We start from the raw sequence: 22,741 nt of genomic DNA, 5'->3' as shown, positions 1-22,741 counted from the left end.
AAACAGCAGCTCTCATTATCAATCTGCCGAGCCGGCTTTCATCTCCAATCGCTGCTCGGGCCGACAGCTGCTGGGACCGGCAGGACGAACAACGCGGGCGTCCTTGAAACGTCCACGAAACAAAGTCCAGAGCTGGAAAAGCAGCACATTATCACCTGCCCAAGATAATCTATACAACCGGCGTTCATAACGGACTCCGAACATCAGTTCTCGTTACAGACGGGCCATTATCAACATCAACGTGCTTAAAATGTGAAACATCTCCGCGCTCATGGACGCCCTCGATGCCCTGATGTGGACGAGGCCTGGACTTTAGAGACATTCAGATCTGCACTGGCCAGAACACGTCAATACAAAATCAGATGAAAGACAAACCCAGTGAGCACTAGGGCAGTAAATCCGGGCCCAAACTCGGGCTCGGTCAGCGAATGCGAACTCCCGGTCTATAGTACCTTTCTTTTCCGTATGATTCCGTATGATGTAAATTTGTTTTGGTGATTGGAAGGTGTTTTACAACATGCGTCAAAAAAAATATTATAATTTCTCGGCCACCCTCGTCCGGTGATTTAATTACCCCCAGAGATGCGTAAATGGATGCCGAGGGGGTGAAACGGGGGCTAGCCGCTGGCGAGTACGTTTCGGACCCGCTCATTTCCCTTCCTTCTTAGTCTGGAACTCATAGCTTATGTATTAAAAGCTGAACTTTTCAGGTCGGATTCGGTCAGGCTCGGGCCGGGACACATCTCTAGCGAGCACTTCACTGAGGTAATAATAATATTTCCAGGAAATGTCTCTCAACAAATTCAAATTATTAAAAAAATAATAATAATAATAATTTGGATGCAGAGACCGTCTGAATTATTGCTGTGATGAAACGGAGAGTTGGGCCACTCACCCAGGTCGGTGTTGGGTCCGGCCAGGACCTGCCTGAACTTGTCCAGACGCGACGCCTCTCTCTCGGTCATGGCGGGGGTGCCGGAAGTGTTCTGGTCGGCCATGCGGGCCACGAGCGGGATGACCGGTCGGTGGGGCAGCGACTGTTGTCGGTGGAGGCCCGCCCTCTCTCCAGCAACCTCTGGGGGGACAGAGACACCCGCTGTATTAATAAACGCTCCTGCACCACAAGACCCCAGATGTTTACTCAGACGAGCAAAGGCCATTACAGGTAATTACGGAGCTGCGGCTCGGGCGCGGCACAGGCGACACCCAGCCAGCCACGGCCATTACCCCGACAATCTGGCCCGGCATAATGAAAGCCTTTCTGCCCGCCATTATCTAATAAGACTCATGCAGCTGCGGCGTCCATTCCAGCCAGCAGACATCAGACAAACAAATGGCGAGACAAGAGAACGTGTATCAGGGAACCAGCGAGAGAGTCATTCACACTCACCCGCATTCAAATCTTCTGATTTTATAGAAATGAAGAAGGTGAGAAGATATTTTAAAAGGGGGAGGGGCCTGTGGGCATGATGGACAGCTATCACACCACCTACTTCCTCATCCTGGACTATTTAACCCCCTCATATCAGTACATGACAAGGTGTAGCGCAACGCCCAGCTCGTCCCTTTCTCTCCGATCTACACCCCCCTAATAGACCACAAACATGACCACGCCCACAACAGACACAAACATGCACAGCATCAGCATGCAAGCATGCTTAACTAATGACTAGTGGAGAATGACGCCATAAACGTAAGCACGACAAACTGTAATATTATTGGATCTTACGAATAATCACATGACTGTAATAATACAAGATGAATCCTCTGAGGTGTATGAAATTCTTTACACAGGCTCTATCGCAACTTAGGTCAGTTTCCCATGCATGAATTAAAGGTCCCATGACATAAAATATATCGGTCTTGCTGGTCCCCTAATACTCTCTTTCCGAAAATCAGCCTTGGTGCAGAATTACAGGCACTTTGATCCAGTCCCACAGTGAGGTCTACCAGGTTCCATTTGAGGGTCCGTAGCTTTAAATGCTAATGAGGAGGAGAGCGGATTATAGAAGTTGAGGGAGCATTTGCGGAAATTATGTTTGGCGCAGTCATGTTTTCCAGAAAAAATATAATGAACCCGCTGGTTCTCCAGAGTCTCATGTGACTGAACTACAAAAAAAAAAAAAAAAAAAAAAAAAAAAAAAAAAAAAAAACATTTGTGCTAATTTTTACATCCAATCACCAAGCAACTGCTATGCTTCACACATTGGGAAGCCATGATGGTCTGTGGAGATAATGTTTTAGGGGAGGGGCGGGACATTCGCTGGGCGGGAAAAACATGATGTCATAAGGGGACAAATTCCAGACCCAACCGTCTGAGCTGCAGATCTCTGAATGGTGAAGCAGAATGACCAAAGCACTCTTTACACCTATCACCATTTCTAGCCACTGCAGGACTATAGACAGGCTCTGGGAACTCGTATTAATGTTAAATCATCCAATAAAATCACATTTTCATGTCAGGGGACCTTCAAGGCTAGTCGCAGACTAACAAACACTGTTAGCCGAGGACTAGGTTTAATCCATGAATGTGAGGCGGACCCACCAGAACAATTTTATTCTCTATAACAATCCTCAAACTGCTGTTACATTTGACTAAAATCTCTTCTGCAGTTCAGTATGTTGGCTGGAGGAAAGGGACAAATACTGATGCAGAGATAAGAGAGACCCTCTATTACCACAGTCACCCAGCCACCAAACGCTCACGGACTAATACAGGGGTCAAGCCGCCATGGAGAGCTACCATCATCTCGCCTCAGGCAGGAGGGGAGCGTGAAACATCGATTTCGGTTTCCTCAGAAAGGGGCCGAGCGGGCAGGTGAACGTGGTGCTACAACGTGGTCCCCACTCCTGGGAGATAATAACGGTGAAAAAGGCGAGTGTATGCTGCTGCGGCGACGGGATGAGATACTGACCCCTCGGTGAGCCGATGGGAGCTTCGCTGAAGGACTTCACCAGCCTCCCGTCGCCGTGCGGACCGGACTCCGGGCTGAAGGACTGTTCTGTCGTCCGTTCTGCTGCTGCCTCCTCCTCCTCCTCCTCCTCCGTGGGCTGCTCCTCATCTGGAGCCGGCACTTCCTGTTCCTTCTCTACAAGTTCGTCCTCTTGCAGAGGCACCGCCTGCTTCCCTTGGAGCTTGCTGTGGTTCTCGATCACTTTGTTGGCCGTTTCCATGACAACTTCAATGTTCAAGTTCTGGGCAGCCATGGCCAGCAGCTCGTCGTCCTCGTCACCGACATCCCAGGCGTCACTAGTGATACTCTCAAACTCCTGGAAGCTGGTGGCTTTCTTTGGCTTGACAGGGGTCAGCTGTGGCTTATTTCCTGCCCTTATTAAACTGATAAAAAGGCAACTATTATACAATTTTATACAACACTAGGACTAAAAATGGCCAGTAGGGACACATTGAACAATATTTGAAGTCTTATTAAATTATGATTTGAAGAGAGAGTGTTTTATACATCAGTGTTGAACAGAAATGACAATGAGCCAACTATAAAGTTCATAGTCTTTAGATCTTTAAACGTATTCAAAAGAAAGCTATATCCAAACACACACAGAACAATCCAACTGGCTCTGACAGGAATCAAAACTGCCAAAGTGTGGAGAGGTTGAGTTTTATCAAATAAATCTGATGAGGCAGAGAAGCAGAAGACTTGTTTTCTTGTGACAGTGCCAGGGCAGCTCGTCTAACAGCTTCAGCAATATTTTACAAACGCGGCGCGTTTAATTTCCTCAGAGGACAGCAACAACACACAGCAGAAACAAGCCCCACCACATCTAAATTGACCGCGGAGATCACAGAGACGTTTTTGGCAGCTTAAACCGCGACGGGCCGCCGGGGGCGTGGATCAAAACCGCTTTATTTTCATCTCTTTAAATCAACTTACTTGGCATGCAGGAGAGGATCAAAAGGTGGGTGTTGAGCGCCGTACACATGTTGTATGCTGGAAGGAAAGGAAGAAGAAGAAAAAAAATCAATACTCAGTATTCGTAGTTTCCCAAAGATCTTTTTTTTCGGTCGGCTGTGTGACCACGTGGCCCTTAAGCAATCCAGTAATGAGCACCATGCAATAACACCACCAGACCTGACGTGACTCTTACAAGATATATGTAAAATTAAGCAGCTACGGGCCATAAGGTTACATGCATCACACAGTCTATTGCTAACACATGATAACTGACAGGGGTAAATATGGGTGCGTTCTGCCAAGGATCTCACGATATGATTGCATCATGATATATTGTGATACTGTACATATTGCGATATTCTACAAGATGCTGGGTGGATCACATTACATTAATAAAATTTGTATACAAAAAAATTATATTTGGTGTCCCTGTATCGATACAACATCACCATGGGGCAGTGGCTGCCTAGCGGTTAAGGAAGCGGCCCCGTAATCAGAAGGTTGCCGGTTCGAATCCCGATCTGCCAAGGTGCCACATCAGTTGAGTGCTTTATCGGGTTTATGGTCAACGTGCAATACTAATAAATTACTATTTAAAAAAACAAATAAGTGAACACGTTGGTGAGAACACAGGAACACAGAAGATGATAATAATAGTCATCAGATCATTCTGACGTCGTCATATTGGATAATGGATGAAATGTGACCGTAATTAAACCCCAGCTCACATTAAATCGACAGAGTGGGGGTGTTAGAAACAGACGTTTCTTATTACTGTGTGTGACTTGGAGGGAAAAAAAGCCTTGCAAAACGCAAAAAAAAAAAAAAGCAGAGAAAGGAACTTGGAGGAACCCGACAGAGCTAAAATACCCCAAACCGTAACACGCCACGTCTGTAGAAGGAACGAGATTTTGCGGAACGTCGTGCGGCCCGAAAACGAGCTGCCGCTCGTCCTGCGGCGTTTTGCTTGGTTGGAGTTTTCAGTGATGCGGTGAGAAAGCCGCGGCTCGGCCGTTAGCCATTAGCTCGCTGCTATCCGAGCGGGACTCACCTGCCGGGAACTTTGGCGGCGCCTCTCCGCCAGAACTGCTTCTTATTGCCGTCTCCCGACATCGTCCTCCCGCCGCGCCTTAACGCATCTACTTAGAAGGGATCGAAACGCACGGCAGACGCGCACAGGACGCTTATTTACACCCGGGCCTTTCCTGGTAAACTCACAGAGCCGCCATGTTGACGCAGCTGACGGCGAGTAACGCAAGCTGCGATTGGTCGGACGGACGCTTGGCGGCGTCCATCCAATCACAAGTGAGCATACTGAAAAACCCCACCTACGTCATCGGCCACGCATCAAACAGAGAGGACTTGACTTGCACGTTTTTTGTCATTTCAATTTCGTACCAGAATCTTTGGAGTTTTTATTCTGAGGCCATCAATTCATTTTCAGTAGGCAAGTGGACTAAGGCTTAATCGGGTCCGTTTCATCAATTCATTTAAACGTCACAGAACTGATGTATGTATTATATTACGGAGGGTGAGGGAATTCTAAATGTACTTTATAATTAAAATGTCCAATTTACTCTTTATATTCTTGACAACAAACCTTCAGGGATCCAACAGAGAGTCCGGGAACCGTCTACAATGTGCACAACGATAAGACTTAATAACTCCTGCACACTGAAAATTCATACTAGATCCTTTATTTTGAGGAAATCAGGGTCCAGGGCAATGACGTACCATTGCACAATGTCGCAAGTATTAACTGCAGCCCACCACCCATTAAAAAGTCACAGAAATGTTTTTGAAAGGCAACTTTGAGTAATGCTTCCACAGATCCTATTAAGAGAAATCTTCCTCCAAAGTTAGCTTTATTGACATCTTTTGAAGTGAATAAGTGAAAGTGTTTGGAAAATGGCAGGAGATGACCATGCCAGAACTTGACTACTTAACATGCAACAGTGCACTTCAAGCATTGCCGGTATATAGGGCTTAATGACGTGTGTCTTTAAAGAAATTCATCACATATTTCCATAATAGATGTTTTATTACAGTTTTTTTTGTTAGAAATCAAGCTTTTGACCACTTTAACTGTTTTGCACTTGCTGGAGAACCAAAAGCCCATAAAACGTAGCTTGCAAATGAGTTTGTACATGAGGACTTTGTTGTAGGTTGTTAAATTTATTGTCCTTCCTCGTATTCATTACTTTATTTCACTGTAACAAGAGGAGGAGGTGTCCTAGTCGAAGTCCTTCCTGCACTGCTGATGGTACAGGGTTGTTCCAGGAAGCTTCCCTTATCTAACATCCCCTATCCAGGGTGCGTGGAATGAGGCGTCATGCACACCGGAGAACGAATGGTACAGAAGATAGATTTATGTTTTTACGCCCAGGCACACATGGGGTGTAGTGGGACCAAGAAGCGATGGAGGATCTGTGAGGAGAGTGAACTTCTTCACGGTTTGCGTGCGTTGTGCACTTGGTCGACGGTCCCCATGATCGCTCGTCATACTGTAGATCTTATGATCTGTGGACAATCTTATAATCTGGCGTCCGAGTTCAAGCACTCGATAAGTCAACAAGTATAACTAAAGAATTACATGCACGTTTTATTTAATGGGAAAAAACACGTAAAAATAGATCATGAATAATGGACTCAGCATTTTATAAATGGTCAGTTGTTTGGATTTTATATTTGGGGAATGGTAGTTATATTTATGGTGAAGCTGTAGTTGTAACTGCTTAAAAATGCAAAATGTAATATACTGAAACGTGTTTTATGTTTTACAAGCATGTAAATATTAGCGTGTGATAAAAAAAAAAGCCAAATAAAAGTCGATAAGGAAGGTATAAGGAAGTGCGGCGCTGTAAATATGTCAGAAGGAAAAAACGTAGACGCGTTGTTTTTATTATATGTTCCTCATAACCGGGTCGCGTCGCCCCGCCCACACCGCGATGACGCAACGACGCACATCCGCTTTCGAGCCGCGAGAGGAGACGCACACAACAGGAGGCTCCGTTACGCGGCGCCTCGGCCGGGCCTCGGGAGTGGAACGCCGCGCTGCGGGCGGATGGAGCGGCCGCCGCGGCTCCTCTCCTCGCCGCTCTGGCTGCACGGCCGGCGGTGCGACGTGTGCGTGAGCGGCGCGGCGCTCACCTGGACCGCGGCGACGGGCAGGACGCGGATCCCGGGCCGGGCTGGTGAGTCCTCGACCCGCGTCCGCTCCGATGGACGCGATCCTGCGTGAAAAGGGATCCTCAGTGGATTATTTAAAATGTTCGCTTTTACCACACGGGCTCCGCTTCCCTCGGCTCCTCGCTTCTTATTGGTTCGGCTTTATTCGTGTTAAGCAGTGTGTGTGTGTGTGTGTGTGTGTGTGTGTGTATATATATATATATATATATATATATATTTTTTTTTTTTAATATAAGTGTTTTTATCAGCCTCGCTTGTTGCACTACCAGTCCTGTCCTCCTCCAACCGAATCAGCGAAGCTTCTAAGCCAACTGCTGCTGCCATGAGACCGCGTGTAAACGAGGCTTTTTATCCGAATCGGAACACCACAGACCTGTTTCATCATTTTTTTCATGCGCCAGAGCTAAAGTCAGTAATACATTCATATATATATATATATTACACACACACAGTACAGGCCAAAAGTTTGGACGCCTTCTCGTTCAACGTGTTTTCTTTATCTTCATGACCATTTACGTTGGTAGATTCTCACTGAAGGCATCAAAACTTTGAATGAACACATGTGGAGTTATGGAGTTAACAAAAAGTGGAGACCTGACCTCCACAGTCACCGGACCTGAACCCAGTCCAGATGGTTTGGGGTGAGCTGGACCAACAAGTGCTAAACACCTCTGGGAACTCCTTCAAGACTGTTGGAGAAGCATTTCAGGTGACGACCTCTTGAAGCTCATCGAGAGAATGCCAAGAGTGTGTAAAGCAGTAACCAGAGCAAAGAAACTAGAATATAAAACATGTTTTCACTTATTTCACCTTTTTTTGTTAAGTACAGAACTCCACATGTGTTCATTCATAGTTTTGATGCCTTCAGTGAGAATCTACCAATGAGAATAAAGAAAACACATTGAATGAGAAGGTTTGTCCAGAGTTTTGGCCTGTACTGTATATAAAGCACACTTTTTAGCAAGCACACATGGCGCACATTAAAAACACTGGACAGGCTCCCTGAATTCTGCCCGTCGGGTTTTTGCTTAAGTCTGAGTTGAAATTTGTTGACCTTTTGACAAGCCGCGCGCCGCATTTTTGCCCGACCAATAGAATCCAAGCGGTCTCTGGGTGTCCAGGGACCTACGACGCGACATTATCGTCTTACCGGGAGTTTAAAACTCCCGTCTTTGTGTTCGCAGACGCCAGAGACATCTGAACCTGCCGTTTTTCTGGAATCGGTGGTTTCAGGTTACAGCTTTCGGTCAGTGTCTAGTGGAGGAAACTCTAGCAAAGCATGCGGAGAAAGGGGGTCCGTCGGGACGAAAGAGAATCTCTCCGTCCCACCACGCCCAGGTAAATGTTGGTAACCGCTCGTACGTGGGACTGGGACGTCACTGCTGTAATACAAGCCGAGATTATAAAGGGGGCCGCAGGAGCTCGGGCCAGTCTGCTCGGTTCCTCGATCTGCGTCAGGACTAACTCCGCCCACAGCGTATATACACGACTCCGCCGGTATATACACGACCGTCACAAGGTGACAAATCGTTCACACGGGCGTACGAGACCTTAACTGTAACTCTTGAATTTGAGAACGTCATGTGACGTTTTGGACACGCCCCCCGTTGCATTTTGGACACGCCCCTCGTTGCATGGAAGCGACTTCGGAAAATGTCCGCTCTATAATTGTCCCCGACGCATGTTCCCTGAGGTACGGTGCTTCTGACTGTACCTCGTCACTTCCTTGTCTCCCACGTGACAGGAGTGACACCCTGTTGTCTCGGTTGTGTCACCTCTGGTGCTTTTTCTCCCGTCTCTCTTCTCGCGGCCGAACGCCTCCAGTAAAAAGACGGGGCCGCTCAGTCGGGGGCGAAACCCGAGCGATACGATGAGGAGGCGTGCCCGGGGATCGATGTCTGCTCCGGATTTACGCCTCTTTTCAGATGTTAATCGATCTGATTTGCCGTTGATTGTGTTATGGGGGGGCAAAAAAAATAATTTCCAGCGGTGGCAACGGAATAAATAATTCCGGTTGGTGGAGGCCAACAATCGCTTAACACATCATTGTAGTAAAGTACGGGCGTCGCATTTACCAAAACGGAGATCGATACGTAATCAAATAAAACTGTCTGGTTGTGTTTAGAGCGGCGCATCGTTGGCAGGCCTCACTTCCAGTGCGTTCGGATTTAACGCCGCCATCAGCAGTTACTATGAAATACGGCGCTTTGTGGTTCATCTGCCAGATCCGAGTCCTTTTTTATAAAAGGAGGTAAATTGCTGCGACTCGTATTATTCCCCACATGACAAAATACAGTGACGTGAGTAAATCGAATATGAAATACAGTCTGTGGGTGTGGGGGGGGGGGCATTTAAAATGTCACCCAGGGAGCAGCGGGTGGGTGGACGGTACCTCAGTGGGGTCTTGGCGGGTCTAGATTCAAACCCGCAACCTTCTGATTATCAGACTGCTTATCCAGAGCGACTTACAATCAGTAGTTACAGGGACAGTCCCCCCCTGGAGCAACTTAGGGTTAAGTGTCTTGCTCAGGGACACGATGGTAGTAAGCGGGATTTGAACCTGTGACTCTGTAGTGTTCTGGTTCATAGGCAAGTGTGTTACCCACTAGGCTACTACCACCCCCATGCTTTGTTTACGGCATTTACCAGACGCCCTTGTCCAGAGCGACTTACAGTCAGTAGTTACAGGGACAGTCCCCCCCTGGAGACACTCAGGGTTAAGTGTCCTGCTCAGGGACACGATGGTAGTAAGTGGGGTTTGAACCTGGGTCTTCTGGTTCGTAGGCGAGTGTCTCACCCACTAGGCCGCCTATACTGCTGTACCGCACTTACGGATCTAAATTGAATTCAAATTATAAATTTTTTTTTTTTTTTTTTTTAAGGCTCCCCCACATTATGCCGCCTACGTTAATTATGATAATCGGATGAAATTTAGTGCGTGACGAACAGATTTTCGTGGCTCGTGTGACTGGCGTAACGGGAAAGATTGAATTTCCGTGAAAAGAAATCCTCCGTTATGCAACAGTCCCGTACGCCCCATATCCATTGCAATGAAAGGAAGGTTCGTATTCGTTACGTAAGTTTTCTTTTGTTGTTTCCCTCAATTGAAGGAACGTTCCGGCTCCTGAGCGCGGCCGGGCGTCGACGTGTGGATGGTGCGGCGTTGCCGCGGCGAGCCGGGTAAAGGGACCCGTGCTCGGCGTCATTGTCCCCGGCCTAAGCGGCTCAAGCGCCGTTCACGTGGTGAAACCCGCCGGCGCCGCGGTACAGGCGTGCCGAGTAACCCCCGGCAACGTGCCCGCAGTCTTCGCCCCGCGCCGCGGTAACAGGATTATGGGATGAAGGCGGTTTCTCGCGCCTGGCTGAGGCGTTCGCACCGCGCACGAATGAACGAACGAACGTTAATATTAACGGGGCCTCCTGCATGCATTCGGTCGAGTAAATCATTGGTCTGGAACAAAGGTCGTCCCTCGTCCAACGTCCTCTTCAATTTAGGACACGGGGGATATTTATAGTGTCTGCGTGCCACACGCAGCCTTTTGATTGGAAGTTCGCACAAACCATCTCGCTGGCCGAAAGGAAGCAGCCAACCAGTCATCATCATCATCATCATCGTCCTGGACAAGGTCATAAATGAGCGGTGGTCCAGTGTGTAAAGCCAGGCGTGATGGTCCATTGTCCTCATGCCTGCGGTGCTTTTAACCTGCAGGTTCTGATCCGTTCGCTACGATGAAGTTGCGAGTTCAGACCCTGAGCAAGAACTTTTTACAGTCAGTAGTTACAGGGACAGTCCCCCCCTGGAGACACTCAGGGTTACGTGTCCTGCTCAGGGACACGATGGTAGTAAGTGGGGTTCGAACCTGGGACTTTGTGCTCTTCTGGTTGTATAGGCGAGTCTTTTACCCGCCAGGCTGCTACTACGCCGCTCTGACTCTCTCCAGGGGGAACGAAGACTGTTTGACCTTCATGATGGCCTGAAGACTTTCGTAGGAACCGTGTGGGTCTTCTTTGCGGTGGCGCGTTGTTCTCCGTGGGCCAGATAGCCGACTGCGCGGCACCACGTGGGAGTTTCCAGATACGGAAAAACGGATGGACGGCGCCGCCCATTGTCTCCCTGAAGCTGCGGGCCTATTTTTAGCGGGTTTGGGTCATGGACGTCGTGAAAGCTGAAGTCTCCGGCTAATAAGACACCGCATCGCGCCGGCTATCAGGTACCAGATGTTGGGATCTGGACGGACTGGCTGGGTTCGGGTTCAAATCACCTTGTGCTTTGCTTCAATGTGAACTTGTATGTTCTGTTCTGGGACGTTTATCTCTAGTCCTGGTTGCACGGTGACCCCCTGATTCAAATTCAGATCATTATTAACGATTGTGACCAGAATTGTTTTATTATGTTTATCCAACGTTTAGCGTGTTTAAGAGAACAACGCTAAGATTCGGTTCAAGATTAAATTAAATAACATTTGTAATAACAATTGTAACAATTTGATGTAACTATTTTAATGTATCTTCAAATATAAACAGTGAACGGCAATAATGAGTGTGGAAAAAAACCAAACCCCGACGGTATTAGTTCAAAACAATCTTCTTTACAGGATTCCAACATGAATTCGGCTGAAGTGATTGTCATTGTGAGACACTGCAGCGCAGCACACGGTGCACACAGTGAAGTTCGTCCCTTGCATTTAACCATCACCCTTGGCAGTGGGCAGCAGCGTGTGGGGATCGGATTTCGTACCGGCAACCTTCTGCTTACGGGGCCGCTTCCTCAGTGGGGCGGTGGTCGCTGGGCTAGACTTTAGACCGTATGCTGACCGGGAACTGTACGTGTGTGGGGTCGGGACGCTGCTGGGACGCTTGGACTTGCTGCAACGAGCAGAAACAGCAGAAAACCGCCTGGTTCAGACGTCCGTGGCGTCAGGTGAGCGCGGACTGAAAACCTAAAGCCGCTTTCAGACGAATCGCACTGCGGCCGCCGCGGGCCTCAGCGCAGAAAACTCCCGGTGAGACGGTAGCGCCGCGTTGTAGGAGAAAGACCGGCTTTTCCTCCGTTCCCGCTTCGAAGTGGCAGAAAGAAATCTCGCCCACTCGCGTAGCGCGAAACCCCGACCCGGAGCTGTACTCTGTGGATCAGGACCAGAACTTTTAGACGTTGTTCTGATGAAATCGATTATGTCCTCTTGGCTTGTGTTGCAGCAGGCAGCCACTGTGTCCCCGTCTGCGAGATCGTCGGCGTCCAGGAGGCGGCGGGAAGGAGCCAGAAGAGCGAGCCGGGAAGGTGGCCCCGGGTCCTGCAGAAGCCGGACAAGTCGCAGCAGCCTGCGTTCACAGGTTTTTTAAATCCGACGTCCACCCGACCACCCCGGATTGTCCAGGGGACGTTGGTCTTCACGGTCTCTCTCGCTGTCGTGCTTGGTCCTAGTGTCCTACGTGGGGAGGGGGCGGCAGCACCGCTGGCGGTGCAGTGAGGTCACCTTCCACTGCGCTGACTGGAGCACCTGCCACCAGTGGGTCCAGACCATTCAGGAGCAGCTTTCTCTGCTGAGTACGTCCACCGTCCCCCGTTTCATGTGGCGCTTGTGAAATATAATATACAGGGTGGGCCAGTAATATGGATCCACCTTAATAAAATGGGAATGGTTGGTGATATTAACGTCCTGTTTGTGGCACATTAGTATATGTGAGGGGGCAAACTTTTCAAGATGGGTGGTGACCATAGTGGCCATTTTGAAGTCGGCCATCTTGGTCCCAACTTTTGCTTTTTTCAATAGGAAGATGGTCATGTGACACAAATTTATTGGTAATTTCAATGGTGTGCTTGGTTTTAATGTAACTTTGTTCTTTCATGAGTTATTTACAAGTTGCTGACCACTTATAAAATGTGTTCAATGTCACCAACCATTCCCATTTTATTAAGGTGTATCCATATAAATGTCCCAACGTGTGTGTGTGTTTTTTTTATCTCTCTCTCTCTCTCTCTCTCTCTCTCTCTCTCTCTCTCTCTCTCTCTCTCCTCGCCCTGCAGCCAACAGACCAAAGCGCTTGCTGGTGTACGTCAATCCGTTTGGGGGAAAGCAGCGCGGGAGGCAGATTTACGAGCAGAAAGTCGCCCCGGTCTTTTCCCGGGCCGCCATCTCTGCCGATGTGATCGGTGAGTCCTTCTCATTAACATATGAAAAAAAAAAAAAAAAAAAAAAACGGGCCCATCTGATGCATCTGCCATTTTTCCCATGGACTGCATAATGGAACTTCTGATGCTCGATAAACATGGGAATCCTGACGCATCAGTTATAGATGAGCGTTGATCATTTATTATCTGGCCCTTCAAGTGCCACTCTAATAACTCGCCTCATGCAAATAAAACAAAAACATAATAAAGAGAGAAGCATATAGTACCGTGAATATGGCAAAGTGCATGCATATGGTGATTCTATGCTGGTTGTCCTGTAGTCACGGAGCGGGCCAATCATGCGAGGGACCATTTGAAGACGGAGGCGGAGTTGAAGGAATACGACGGGTACGTTCCTCAGGCGTCGGGTTTGACGTTTCATATCCATGCAGTCTTTGCAGTGCTTGTGGGTAATAGTTTTTAATAACTGATGGGATGCAGCATCTAAATATTTTTTTTCCTTCATAATTTAATTTCAAAAGGTGAAACATATATAGGTCTGTAGAGGAGACTTTTCAGAAAATGTACCTGTGTTAGCGATCTTTTTTTAAATTGAACACGCCCCTCACCTTATAATCTGCTACATTATAGAATGGCCACAACCTGAAATGGAGTAAATGTCAATTATAGAATAAATGTAATAATTACACTGTTTAATGTACATAATGGATATGTATTAATCTATAGTGTTTTATTATGAACAGACAAGATGGCATGCGTCTAATGACTGTATGCACATTTCGATCATAGGTAGGTTTCTAGTCATTAGAGTTTCTGCCATAAAAGAAACATGAATATGGCGTATGAAATTCTGCATCCATATGCTCTCCTTTAGAGACGTACGGCATCTTCACATCACAGTTCTGATATAAACCTTGCACCGGAACTTGGTAGAAGGGCAGGGCTCGTGTGACGCTGCTTTTCTTTATCAGTGTGGTGTGTGTCGGAGGCGACGGCATGTTCAGCGAAATCGTCCACGGACTGATCTCCCGGACCCAGCTGGACTCCGGAGTGGACCAGGACAGCCCAGAGGAGACGCTTGTTCCCTGCAGCCTTCGGATCGGAATCATTCCCGCAGGTGAGTCACATAAGATAAGATAAGATCAACCTTTATTAGTCCCCCAAGTGGGAAATTGCAATTGTCACGGCAGAAAGTGGACAGAAGCAGAAGGTAATAGCAGATGCTCTGTTTACATCTAAAATGCCTTCAGTCAGGTCCTCTGCTTCAGCTCCTGGAGTCAACTGGTGCATTTGTGTGTGTGTGTGTGTATGTGTGTGTGTGTGAGTTGTAGCTTTAGCTTTTTTGAGTAAAAGTTTAGCTTTAAACGAAAGCAGACGGTGAGTTTTTAAGTAAATGTGGGTTTTCCATGTGTACCAGCAACATTCTCACCGCACTCCCACAAATAATTCACCGAAACGTCTCTGCAATTCAGCCGGTTTTTCCACTGAAAACGATGTGGAAGTGCATGCTGGGAGGGGAAGGGGAAATATAATCCAGTATTGAAGTATGAAAGATGAAGCCGTGGTAGGAGAGGTAGGAAACGTGTACGGTACGGCGCTTTATAAGATTCATTTTAAATATATAAACCGCAATGAACCGTCTTATCGAACCGAGACGACAGCTTGTGATGTAATTGTTATCATGGACGAGGTTTTTTTTTTATCTCGGATCTTCTTCGTTTCGGTCTGTTCCAGCTCCGGCCGCTGATCTGAGTGGCGGTAACCCGTGGCGACGATAGATTGCAGCGCCCTCTGGCTTTATCGCCGCGCTTTCATTATCGATGTAACGCGGAACCTTCAGAGCCGCTGGTGCTGTCTGATCGGCGCGCGGGCGACCCTTTACCTCCAGGCCAGCACTTTCCCGAACAAACGAGTTACGGCCGCACTCGTCCGGTGCGTCATTAAAACGCCATTTGGTCCTTCTGGACTGATGGGGCCGATCCATCACCGCGTCCCCTCTAATTCTGCGGCGCCGCATTAAAAAGCGAGGACCTCGTTTCTGCCCAAGGTCTGTTACGGTTTTCAAGGGTCTGTGGGCAATAAAACGCCCCCCTGTAATCCATCAGCTCGGGAGGAAATTCCGAATGTGCCGCCGCCGCACGCGGCCCGCCGTAACGGCGCGCTTTCCAATTAATTACGCCGGTCCCGTCCGGAGGGGGAATCTGCGCCTCCCCACTGTCGGGGGACGAGGCGAGTTCATTTACAAAAGTGCAACTGAAATACGGCGAGGGTACAGAATGAAAATAACGTGCATAGGAACTGTCAAACATATTTAAAAAAATAGTTGAATGTCAGTGCAAATGGAAATTGAATGTAATCAGCAGAAGATATTCCAATTTTGTTGGTCTGCATTGCGCGGTTTGTTAAAAAAAAGGCGCTTTTCCGATGTTTGTCCCATTTTATTGTCTGTCTGGGGTGGAGGGGTGGATCTTTTATCGCGCACTGGAGCTTGAACTCAGGCCGAAGTTTGTTCTGTGCGACAAGTTGCTTCCCATAAAGCGATCATACGGCAGAGGGGCGGGACTTAAGAGTCGACCTCCAGAGAGTGGCGGACCTTCCGGCAGGTTCCCCGACTGACCTGTGTGATGTGTTTTATTTGAACCAGGTTCCACTGACTGTATCTGCTATGCAACGGTGGGGGCGAACGATCCAGTCACGTCGGCCCTGCACATCGTGGTGGGTGAGTTGACGCGCCTGACGTGGCGGGCCATACATCAGGCCTGACGTCCTGTTAATCATACGCTCAGCTGGCATGAGACGAAGCAGCTCCTCGCCGACATGCCGGCGCCCAGAATGCTTAACAAGTTAACTGCATTTATCAGACCTTCATCTTAAAGGTCCCCTATCATGAAAATGTGACTTTGTGAGATGATTGAACATTAATAAGAGTTCCACGAGCCTGTCTATGGACCTGCAGTGGTTAGAAATGGCGGTCGGTGTAAAGAGTGTTTGGTCATTCTGCTTCGCCGTTCAGAGAGCGGCAGCTCAGACGGTCTGATCTGGATTTTGCAGATTTTGCAGAAAATGCATGAGAAACGGGAGGTTTCCCCTTATGATGTCATAAGGGGAAACCTCCCGTTTCTCATGCATTTTCTGCCCAGAGAATTTCCCGCCCCTCCCCTAAAACACGATCTCCACCGACCGTCATGGCTTCCAAAAGCGTTGCAGTTGCTTGGTGACTGGATGTAAAAATGATCAACAAATCTGAAGAACCGGCGGGTTCATTTTCATTTTTCAGGAAAAATGTAGACGCGACTTCCTGTCTGCGTCAAACATTGTGTTGGTGAGCGGCGTTGAGGACGTCATTTCCGCAAATGGCCGCTCAACTTCTATTGGCCGCTCTCCTCATCGTCCCGCCTCTCTCCTCCTCATTAGCATTTAAAGCTACAGACGGTGAAACGGCGCGTCCTGTGAAATCTCATTGTGGGACTGGATCAAAGTGGCCGTAATTTTCGGAAAGAGACTTCAGACACGGTATTAGGGGACACTAATAACAATCTAAAAGCAAAAAAGATTTAATGTCGGGGGACCTTTAAAGAATTCTCACATATTTAATGTCCTGAGTGACGTTTCAATAAAGCGCCTCATGCTTTAATTACAGAAGGCATCTGGTAGGGTTGGGCAGATCATTCATTTTTTGCATTTTCATTGGTCTTCCCAACATCTGTATTAGAATAATTCCTGATTGATTCGTATATCATGTGCTGTGATATACGGAGGTCTCGTTTATTACTAGCTTTGTTAATTCTAAATTTCATTGAATGACTGAAGTTAATTTAAATAAATGAAACTTTAAAACAAAGGTAAGTGACTGGTTTAATAACCGTGTACTAAACACTCACACCTGATATGGCTTCTTTGAGCATTTGTGGCTAAATAACATGGCACCGTAGATTATTGAATATTGCGTTTATTTTATTCTATTTTTATTTTTTTTATTCTTCTGGCCTGTTTTTAACCTGAGACATTGTATACGGCCTCACGTCCCCTAGAGAATAACATCAGGCAGTTGAAGGTGTGTTCTCCTCCGCCATAATCCAGCCCGACAGGTATTCTTACATTTTACAGAGGGAAGCCGATCATTATTTCTCATTTGATCGCCCTACCCTAGGACACTTGCATTTCTGGCATTTATTTTTATTTTTTATATACAGTCAGTATTTACAGGGACAGTCCCCCCCTGGAGACACTCAGGGTTAAGTAGGCGAGTGTGTTACCTGCTAGGCCGCTACACGTGTGTGTGTGTGTGTGTGTGTGTATATAAATTTTTTTTTTTTTTTTTTTTTGTGAAATGTTCCAGTGTGTTCTGTAAATAAAGGCTTTTATTTTTATGGTAAATATTGTTCGTTTCGGCACCTTCATTGGATGTGGGTGGAGGTGGGAGATACGGGATTGTTTTTTTTTTTTTTTTTTTTTCCGGGTGAACTTGGCATTGCCGACTGCTGATCTAACGGAAAGCTGCCTGCTCGTCTCCGCAGGCGACTGCCAGCCGCTAGACGTCTGCTCTGTCCACCACGACGACGCGCTCCTCAGATATTCGCTCTCGCTGCTCGGCTACGGTTTCTATGGGGACGTGCTGACGGACAGCGAGAAGAAGCGCTGGATGGGACCGGCCAGATACGATTTCTCAGGTAAACCGGGTCGTAGTTCCCCGCCGGCTGTGGCCGTCGGCGGGATTCTGAAGAACCCGCACAATGTCTGTTGCAGGGTTGAAGACGTTCCTGACTCATCACCAGTATGAGGGCACGGTGTCCTACCTGCCCGCTACCGGCAGCGTGGGGTCCCCCCGAGACCGGATGAAATGCAGATCGGGGTGGGTGGCGCCTCATTCAGCCGTGGTTTCGGGGGGGTTCAGGGGTCACGCGAGGCCGTCTGTGAAACCCGTCTCACTTTCAGGTGCCACGTCTGCCAGCACAACAGCCCCCTTCCCTCGGTGGACTCGCTGGAGGACGAAACGAAGGCTGTCCTGGCCAACGGTGGTGAGGAGCCGCGTCCGCATCATTTCATGTACAACAACCCGAACACGACGGAGAGAGCGAGCAGAACCGTCGCCACATCATGCTAATGCTCGGGGCCATTCCCAGACGCTTGTCCCCATCTGTCCCGCCATTCATGAACGTGGGGACCGCGGCCCATTATCGCTCTCGCCCAGCACCCCGACCAACAGGCCCCATTCCATTTGTTTCTTCCCAGCCGCAGATAAGTGGTGTTTACGGAACGTCCCTCGCGCCTAATCGGCATTCATGCGTGTTAATGTTCCCGCGTCCCGCTCGCGGTTGGATGCCGCTGCGGCCCGTGGAGGGACGGCTTGGACGAGTGCTCGTAATCTGGTTCCGTCGAGCGCCCTGCTACTCTGCGGGGCTTCTGAGAGCCTGATAAGCAGAGTTGTCCTCCCTTACATCTCATCACTACTTTCTAATTAACCCGTCTCTAGAGATGGCCCCTAAAATAAGAACATCTCGAGGTCATAATAATACAATAATTATACAAAATGAAAGAACGATGATCACCAGGCGATGAATAAAAATGTTTTTATAAGCGTCCCTGTCCTGTCTGGCATGGTTCTGACGAGGCTCTTTTCCAATTGGCTGTTCAGGACCAAGGGACGTGTGGCAGGTGGTGAGGGGGAAGTTTGTGGCCATAAATGCTGCGAGCATGAGCTGCGCCTGTCCCCGCAGCCCCAAGGGCCTGTCCCCGTCCGCCCACCTCTCCGACGGGACCACCGACCTCATCCTCGTCCGCAAGTGCTCGCGCCTGGACTTCCTGCGGCACCTGCTGCGTCACACCAACAAGGACGACCAGGTACATTTACCAGACGTCCTTATCCAGAGCGACTTACAATCAGTAGTTACAGGGACAGTCCCCCCCAGGAGACACTCAGGGTTAAGTGTCCTGCTCAGGGACACGATGGTAGTAAGTGGGGTTTGAACCTGGGTCTTCTGGTTCATAGACGAGTCTGTTACCTGCTAGGCTACTAACACCCTACGGTACCGCAGAGTCCTCTTGCTGTCCATTTTTTCGAGAAAGGGACGGGCTGAAAGGCTTTTAACCAAACATGTCCCCCAAAAAACGCGAGGAATAATTCAAATGAATTATTTAAAGTGAAAATAGTTTTTGTCATTCTGATGTGCAGCACACGGTGGAACGTGTCCGATGTATTTAACCGATCGGCTGAGTGAGCAGTGTGTGGGGGGGACGGTGTCCTCTGCGGAGGTCCGCTTCCTCACCCGCCAGGCCACCGCTGCCCCGCAACGTGTCGCTACAAGAACAAGAGCGGAAGAAACGGGCGGGGGAATTTATTAAAGACAGGCGCTCCTCGGCCGCCCCTCATGCTGACAGCTCCGCGCCCCCCAGGTCAACGGCAAGAAGGACGAGACGCCGTCACCAGATTTGGACGAGAGCATGTGAAAAGGGTGGGTGGGGGGAGTAAAACGTATTCATGGTCACCATTCTCACGCCAGGGTCGCCACGCCGGCTGATGGCGAGTAAAGTGGCGGGCGCTCCGGGGCAGAACCGATTGGCGACGCCCCGCGTCTCACCCTCCGTCTCCGCCCCCCCCCTGCAGTTCGACCACCCTTTCGTGGAGGTGCACCGCGTGCGGCGCTTCCGCTTCGCGCCCCGGCACCACGACGCGGACTCGGAGCTGGACCTGCGCGACGGCGGGAAGGGGCTGTTCGGCCAGATCTGCCGGGACCACCCGGCCTGCGGCTGCGCTGCGCCGCGCAGCACCTGGAGCTGCGACGGAGAGACGCTGCCGCACACCTCCATACAAGTGCGGTATGTAGACCAGGAGGCGTTTCGGATCCAGCAGGGATTAAAAAACGATTCTCAAGTAGGATCGATGTTCATTTAGAGCTGTAATCAGGCGTAAACCGTTCGGCCCGAGCTCGACTAATACGGCCTTTCAAAACCCCAATAAAATCCCAGCACGCTGCAAACATCTGTTTCACCTCCTCAGCATCCATTTTCACATCTCACTCGCGATCATTAAAACGCACGATCCTATTAACAATTCATTAAAAAATAAAATAATACAAGATAATAAACCAAGATTTACCACAGGCGAAACCCTTTTACCCGACACTAAAAACAAATATACAGTACAGGCCAAAAGTCTGGACACCTCGTTCGATGTGTTTTTCTTTATGTTCATCACCATTTACGTTGGTAGATTCTCACTGAAGGCATCAAAACTATGAATGAACACATGTGGAGTTCTGTACTTAACAAAAAGTGGAGACCTGACCTCCACAGTCACCAGACCTGAACCCAGTCCAGATGGTTTGGGGTGAGCTGGACCAACAAGTGCTAAACACCTCTGGGAACTCCTTCAAGACTGTTGGAGAAGCATTTCAGGTGACGACCTCTTGAAGCTCATCGAGAGAATGCCAAAAGTGTGCAAAGCAGTAATCAGAGCAAAGAAACTAGAATATAAAACATGTTTTCACTTATTTCACCTTTTTTTGTTAAGTACAGAACTCCACATGTGTTCATTCATAGTTTTGATGCCTTCAGTGAGAATCTACCAACGTAAATGGTCATGAAGATAAAGAAAACACGTTGAGTGAGAAGGTGTCCAGACTTTTGGCCTGTAGTGTACAGGCAGCAAATCAGGCTGAAAGGATCAGTACTATAGATCAAAAGTTCATGTGTTCTCACCTCGACCCGACCCCCATCATAGAAATAAAGCCAAGATTTAGAGCTCTAGATCAGAAAACGTTCTGCCTTGTTGTCATTTACGGGGCGTTTTGAGATTTTTTTTAGACTCGTTTTTATTACGGAACAAAGAACCCCACGCCAGTCGCTCGGCGCTAAAATACTAAGTGGACGACGACGGGCAGCGCGCCGCGGACAATGACTGCTGGGTGCAAGTGTGATGGGTTACTGTTGGAAAATCTCACCGCGTCATTTATTCCGCCCTCCGCTGCGCCTTTGCCGGTGACGCATGGATGTGTAATGTTTCTAATTTAATAGCCGTCCCACCGTTAAAAGCCGTACTCCCGTTTAATTAAAACAGAAGTCCGTTCGTTCATCGCATTTTCCCCTCCAGTAATCGTCCGAGTGAGTCGGCAAATGAACTGTAGAGGTAATTGACGACCAGGCCGCTGCCAGGAAAGTCTCCGCAGCGGCCGGAAATAAACCGGCTGGATTATTAAAGCGCCCAATCGAACTCTGATCACGTGACGCCTTTTTTTTTATCTTTTGCCATCGCAGGGTTCACTCCAAGATCATCCAGCTGTTCGCGAGGGGCATCGAGGAGCGGCCGGCCTTCCAGGACCCCGGCGTCCTCTACGCGGCGTAGACCAGCCCCCCCCCCCCGGGTCCTTCTCGTTGGTAGCACGTAGACGTCCCGCTAGAACCGGGACCGCTAGCCCAGCATTAGTGCGGTTTTCTGCCTCGTTCCTGGCCAAAGATGGCCGACGTTAGACACGTTCCTTTCTTTCAAGCTGGTCTTGATGCGGTGCACATTTCCCCGTTTTTATTCCTTCGCTACACCAGCGTCTCCACCCTCGTCAGAAGGAGCGCCGCACGCACCAGACGGCTCTTTTCTGTTGTAGGTTTTTTCTAATTTTGTTCCCGTTTGCATGCCGCATCCGATATATATCGTAACGCTCCCGCCGGCAACGAGCGACGCTGTAGCACCCAGCGATGGGTAATCGTAATTATTTCCGCTGGAGCGTTACGATGGCGACATATTTATCGCGTTGGTCTTTTTGCTGTAATTTGAAGTCGCTTTCGTCTCAGGAGGTGAAATTATTATTATAATATATATGTATTTTTTTTTAAATATGCGTGTAGTGAAATTGGCTCTTTTTGCACGACTCCCTGCGTCGGGTACACGAGACGCCCCGACGAACGGGAGCCGTGATGGGTGCGCGCCGGCGGGCCCTTCCTGTGCACCTTCGGGCCCCTAAACCGGGCGTCTCCGACACGCGGGGACCCGCGTTGAAAGCATCGTTTGTCGGAGGGCACGAGCGCCATCGTGGCGAATGAGCCGACCGGAACTACGCGCCAGGCCGCCATCTGGCAGCCTTCAGGTGGTTCCGCGGTCGTCCTACTTCTTCTACTTCTCTGACGCTGGCCACGGCGTAGGATGGACCGCCCGGTGTGGGCGTGGCCGTGCGCCCTGCTGAATAAAAGCCTGCTGAGATCCACGCTTGTGCGTCGCCGTGTGCTTCATTTCTCGCCGGAGGAATTAAAGTGCCGGGCCGCGGCCCATCCATCTCCATCGGGCGCGCCGCCGCCGACAGCCGCCCACCTCCATATCGCTGCCGAGGTCCGCCTTCTCAGAGTGGACCTGATTGACTTTGAGGTGACTGACAAGGTGAGGGCGGAGGGAGACGTCCACGGGCAGACTGACGTCTGGATTTGAACCTGAAATCGGCGTGAACCTACCAGATACAGAGGGAGGGGTGGAAATGATACGATTAGCGGGCAGCTTAATAAACCCCGATCCACCTCTGCACTACTC

General features: G+C 49.0%; 2 protein-coding genes across 9 annotated transcripts in view; one reads left to right on the top strand and one right to left on the bottom strand.

Moving 5' to 3' along the window:
* The window catches only part of tbc1d22a (TBC1 domain family, member 22a), a 74,763-nt gene extending 69,617 nt beyond the window's left edge, over window positions 1-5,146 (bottom strand). For all 3 annotated transcript variants that reach the window (XM_028954755.1, XM_028954757.1, XM_028954756.1), the window contains exons 1-4: window positions 4,963-5,146; window positions 3,891-3,947; window positions 2,916-3,337; window positions 896-1,075 (exon numbers count right to left, since the gene is read on the bottom strand). In XM_028954755.1, coding sequence (XP_028810588.1) covers window positions 896-1,075; window positions 2,916-3,337; window positions 3,891-3,947; window positions 4,963-5,024 — 721 coding nt within the window. In that variant the 5' untranslated portion in view covers window positions 5,025-5,146. The remainder of the gene's footprint in view (window positions 1-895; window positions 1,076-2,915; window positions 3,338-3,890; window positions 3,948-4,962) is intronic.
* Window positions 5,147-6,129: 983 nt separating this feature from the next.
* cerk (ceramide kinase) lies at window positions 6,130-22,426 on the top strand. 6 transcript variants are annotated; one of them, XM_028955561.1, is made up of 13 exons: window positions 6,130-6,264; window positions 12,297-12,431; window positions 12,523-12,645; window positions 13,126-13,251; window positions 13,551-13,617; window positions 14,202-14,347; window positions 15,875-15,949; window positions 17,748-17,900; window positions 17,977-18,082; window positions 18,166-18,248; window positions 18,866-19,071; window positions 19,835-20,046; window positions 21,484-22,426. In XM_028955561.1, exons 1-13 carry the CDS (start codon window positions 6,234-6,236, stop codon window positions 21,569-21,571), a joined length of 1,551 nt encoding a protein of 516 aa, XP_028811394.1. In that variant the 5' UTR covers window positions 6,130-6,233; the 3' UTR covers window positions 21,572-22,426. The 6 variants fall into 6 exon arrangements, with proteins under 6 accessions (XP_028811394.1, XP_028811395.1, XP_028811391.1 ...); XM_028955562.1 differs by having other exon boundaries at window positions 6,219-6,264; window positions 12,300-12,431; XM_028955558.1 differs by lacking the exon at window positions 6,130-6,264 and adding an exon at window positions 6,291-7,105 and having other exon boundaries at window positions 12,300-12,431.
* The last annotated feature ends 315 nt before the right edge of the window (window positions 22,427-22,741 follow it).

Source organism: Denticeps clupeoides, chromosome 15, assembly GCF_900700375.1.
Source record: "Denticeps clupeoides chromosome 15, fDenClu1.1, whole genome shotgun sequence".
Taxonomy (NCBI): Eukaryota; Metazoa; Chordata; class Actinopteri; order Clupeiformes; family Denticipitidae; genus Denticeps; species Denticeps clupeoides.
The sequence above is the reverse complement of the archived record's forward strand: the minus strand, read 5'-3'. Positions and strand labels throughout refer to the sequence as shown.

Bases quoted from the DNA above. Each gene is read 5' to 3' on its own strand.
- cerk (XM_028955557.1), top strand. From the start codon at position 6,778: ATGTCAGAAGGAAAAAACGTAGACGCGTTGTTTTTATTATATGTTCCT. The intron at 13,618-14,201 runs GTACGTTCCTCA...TTTCTTTATCAG, and splicing joins GAGTTGAAGGAATACGACGG to TGTGGTGTGTGTCGGAGGCG. The intron at 15,950-17,747 runs GTGAGTTGACGC...TCGTCTCCGCAG, and splicing joins GGCCCTGCACATCGTGGTGG to GCGACTGCCAGCCGCTAGAC.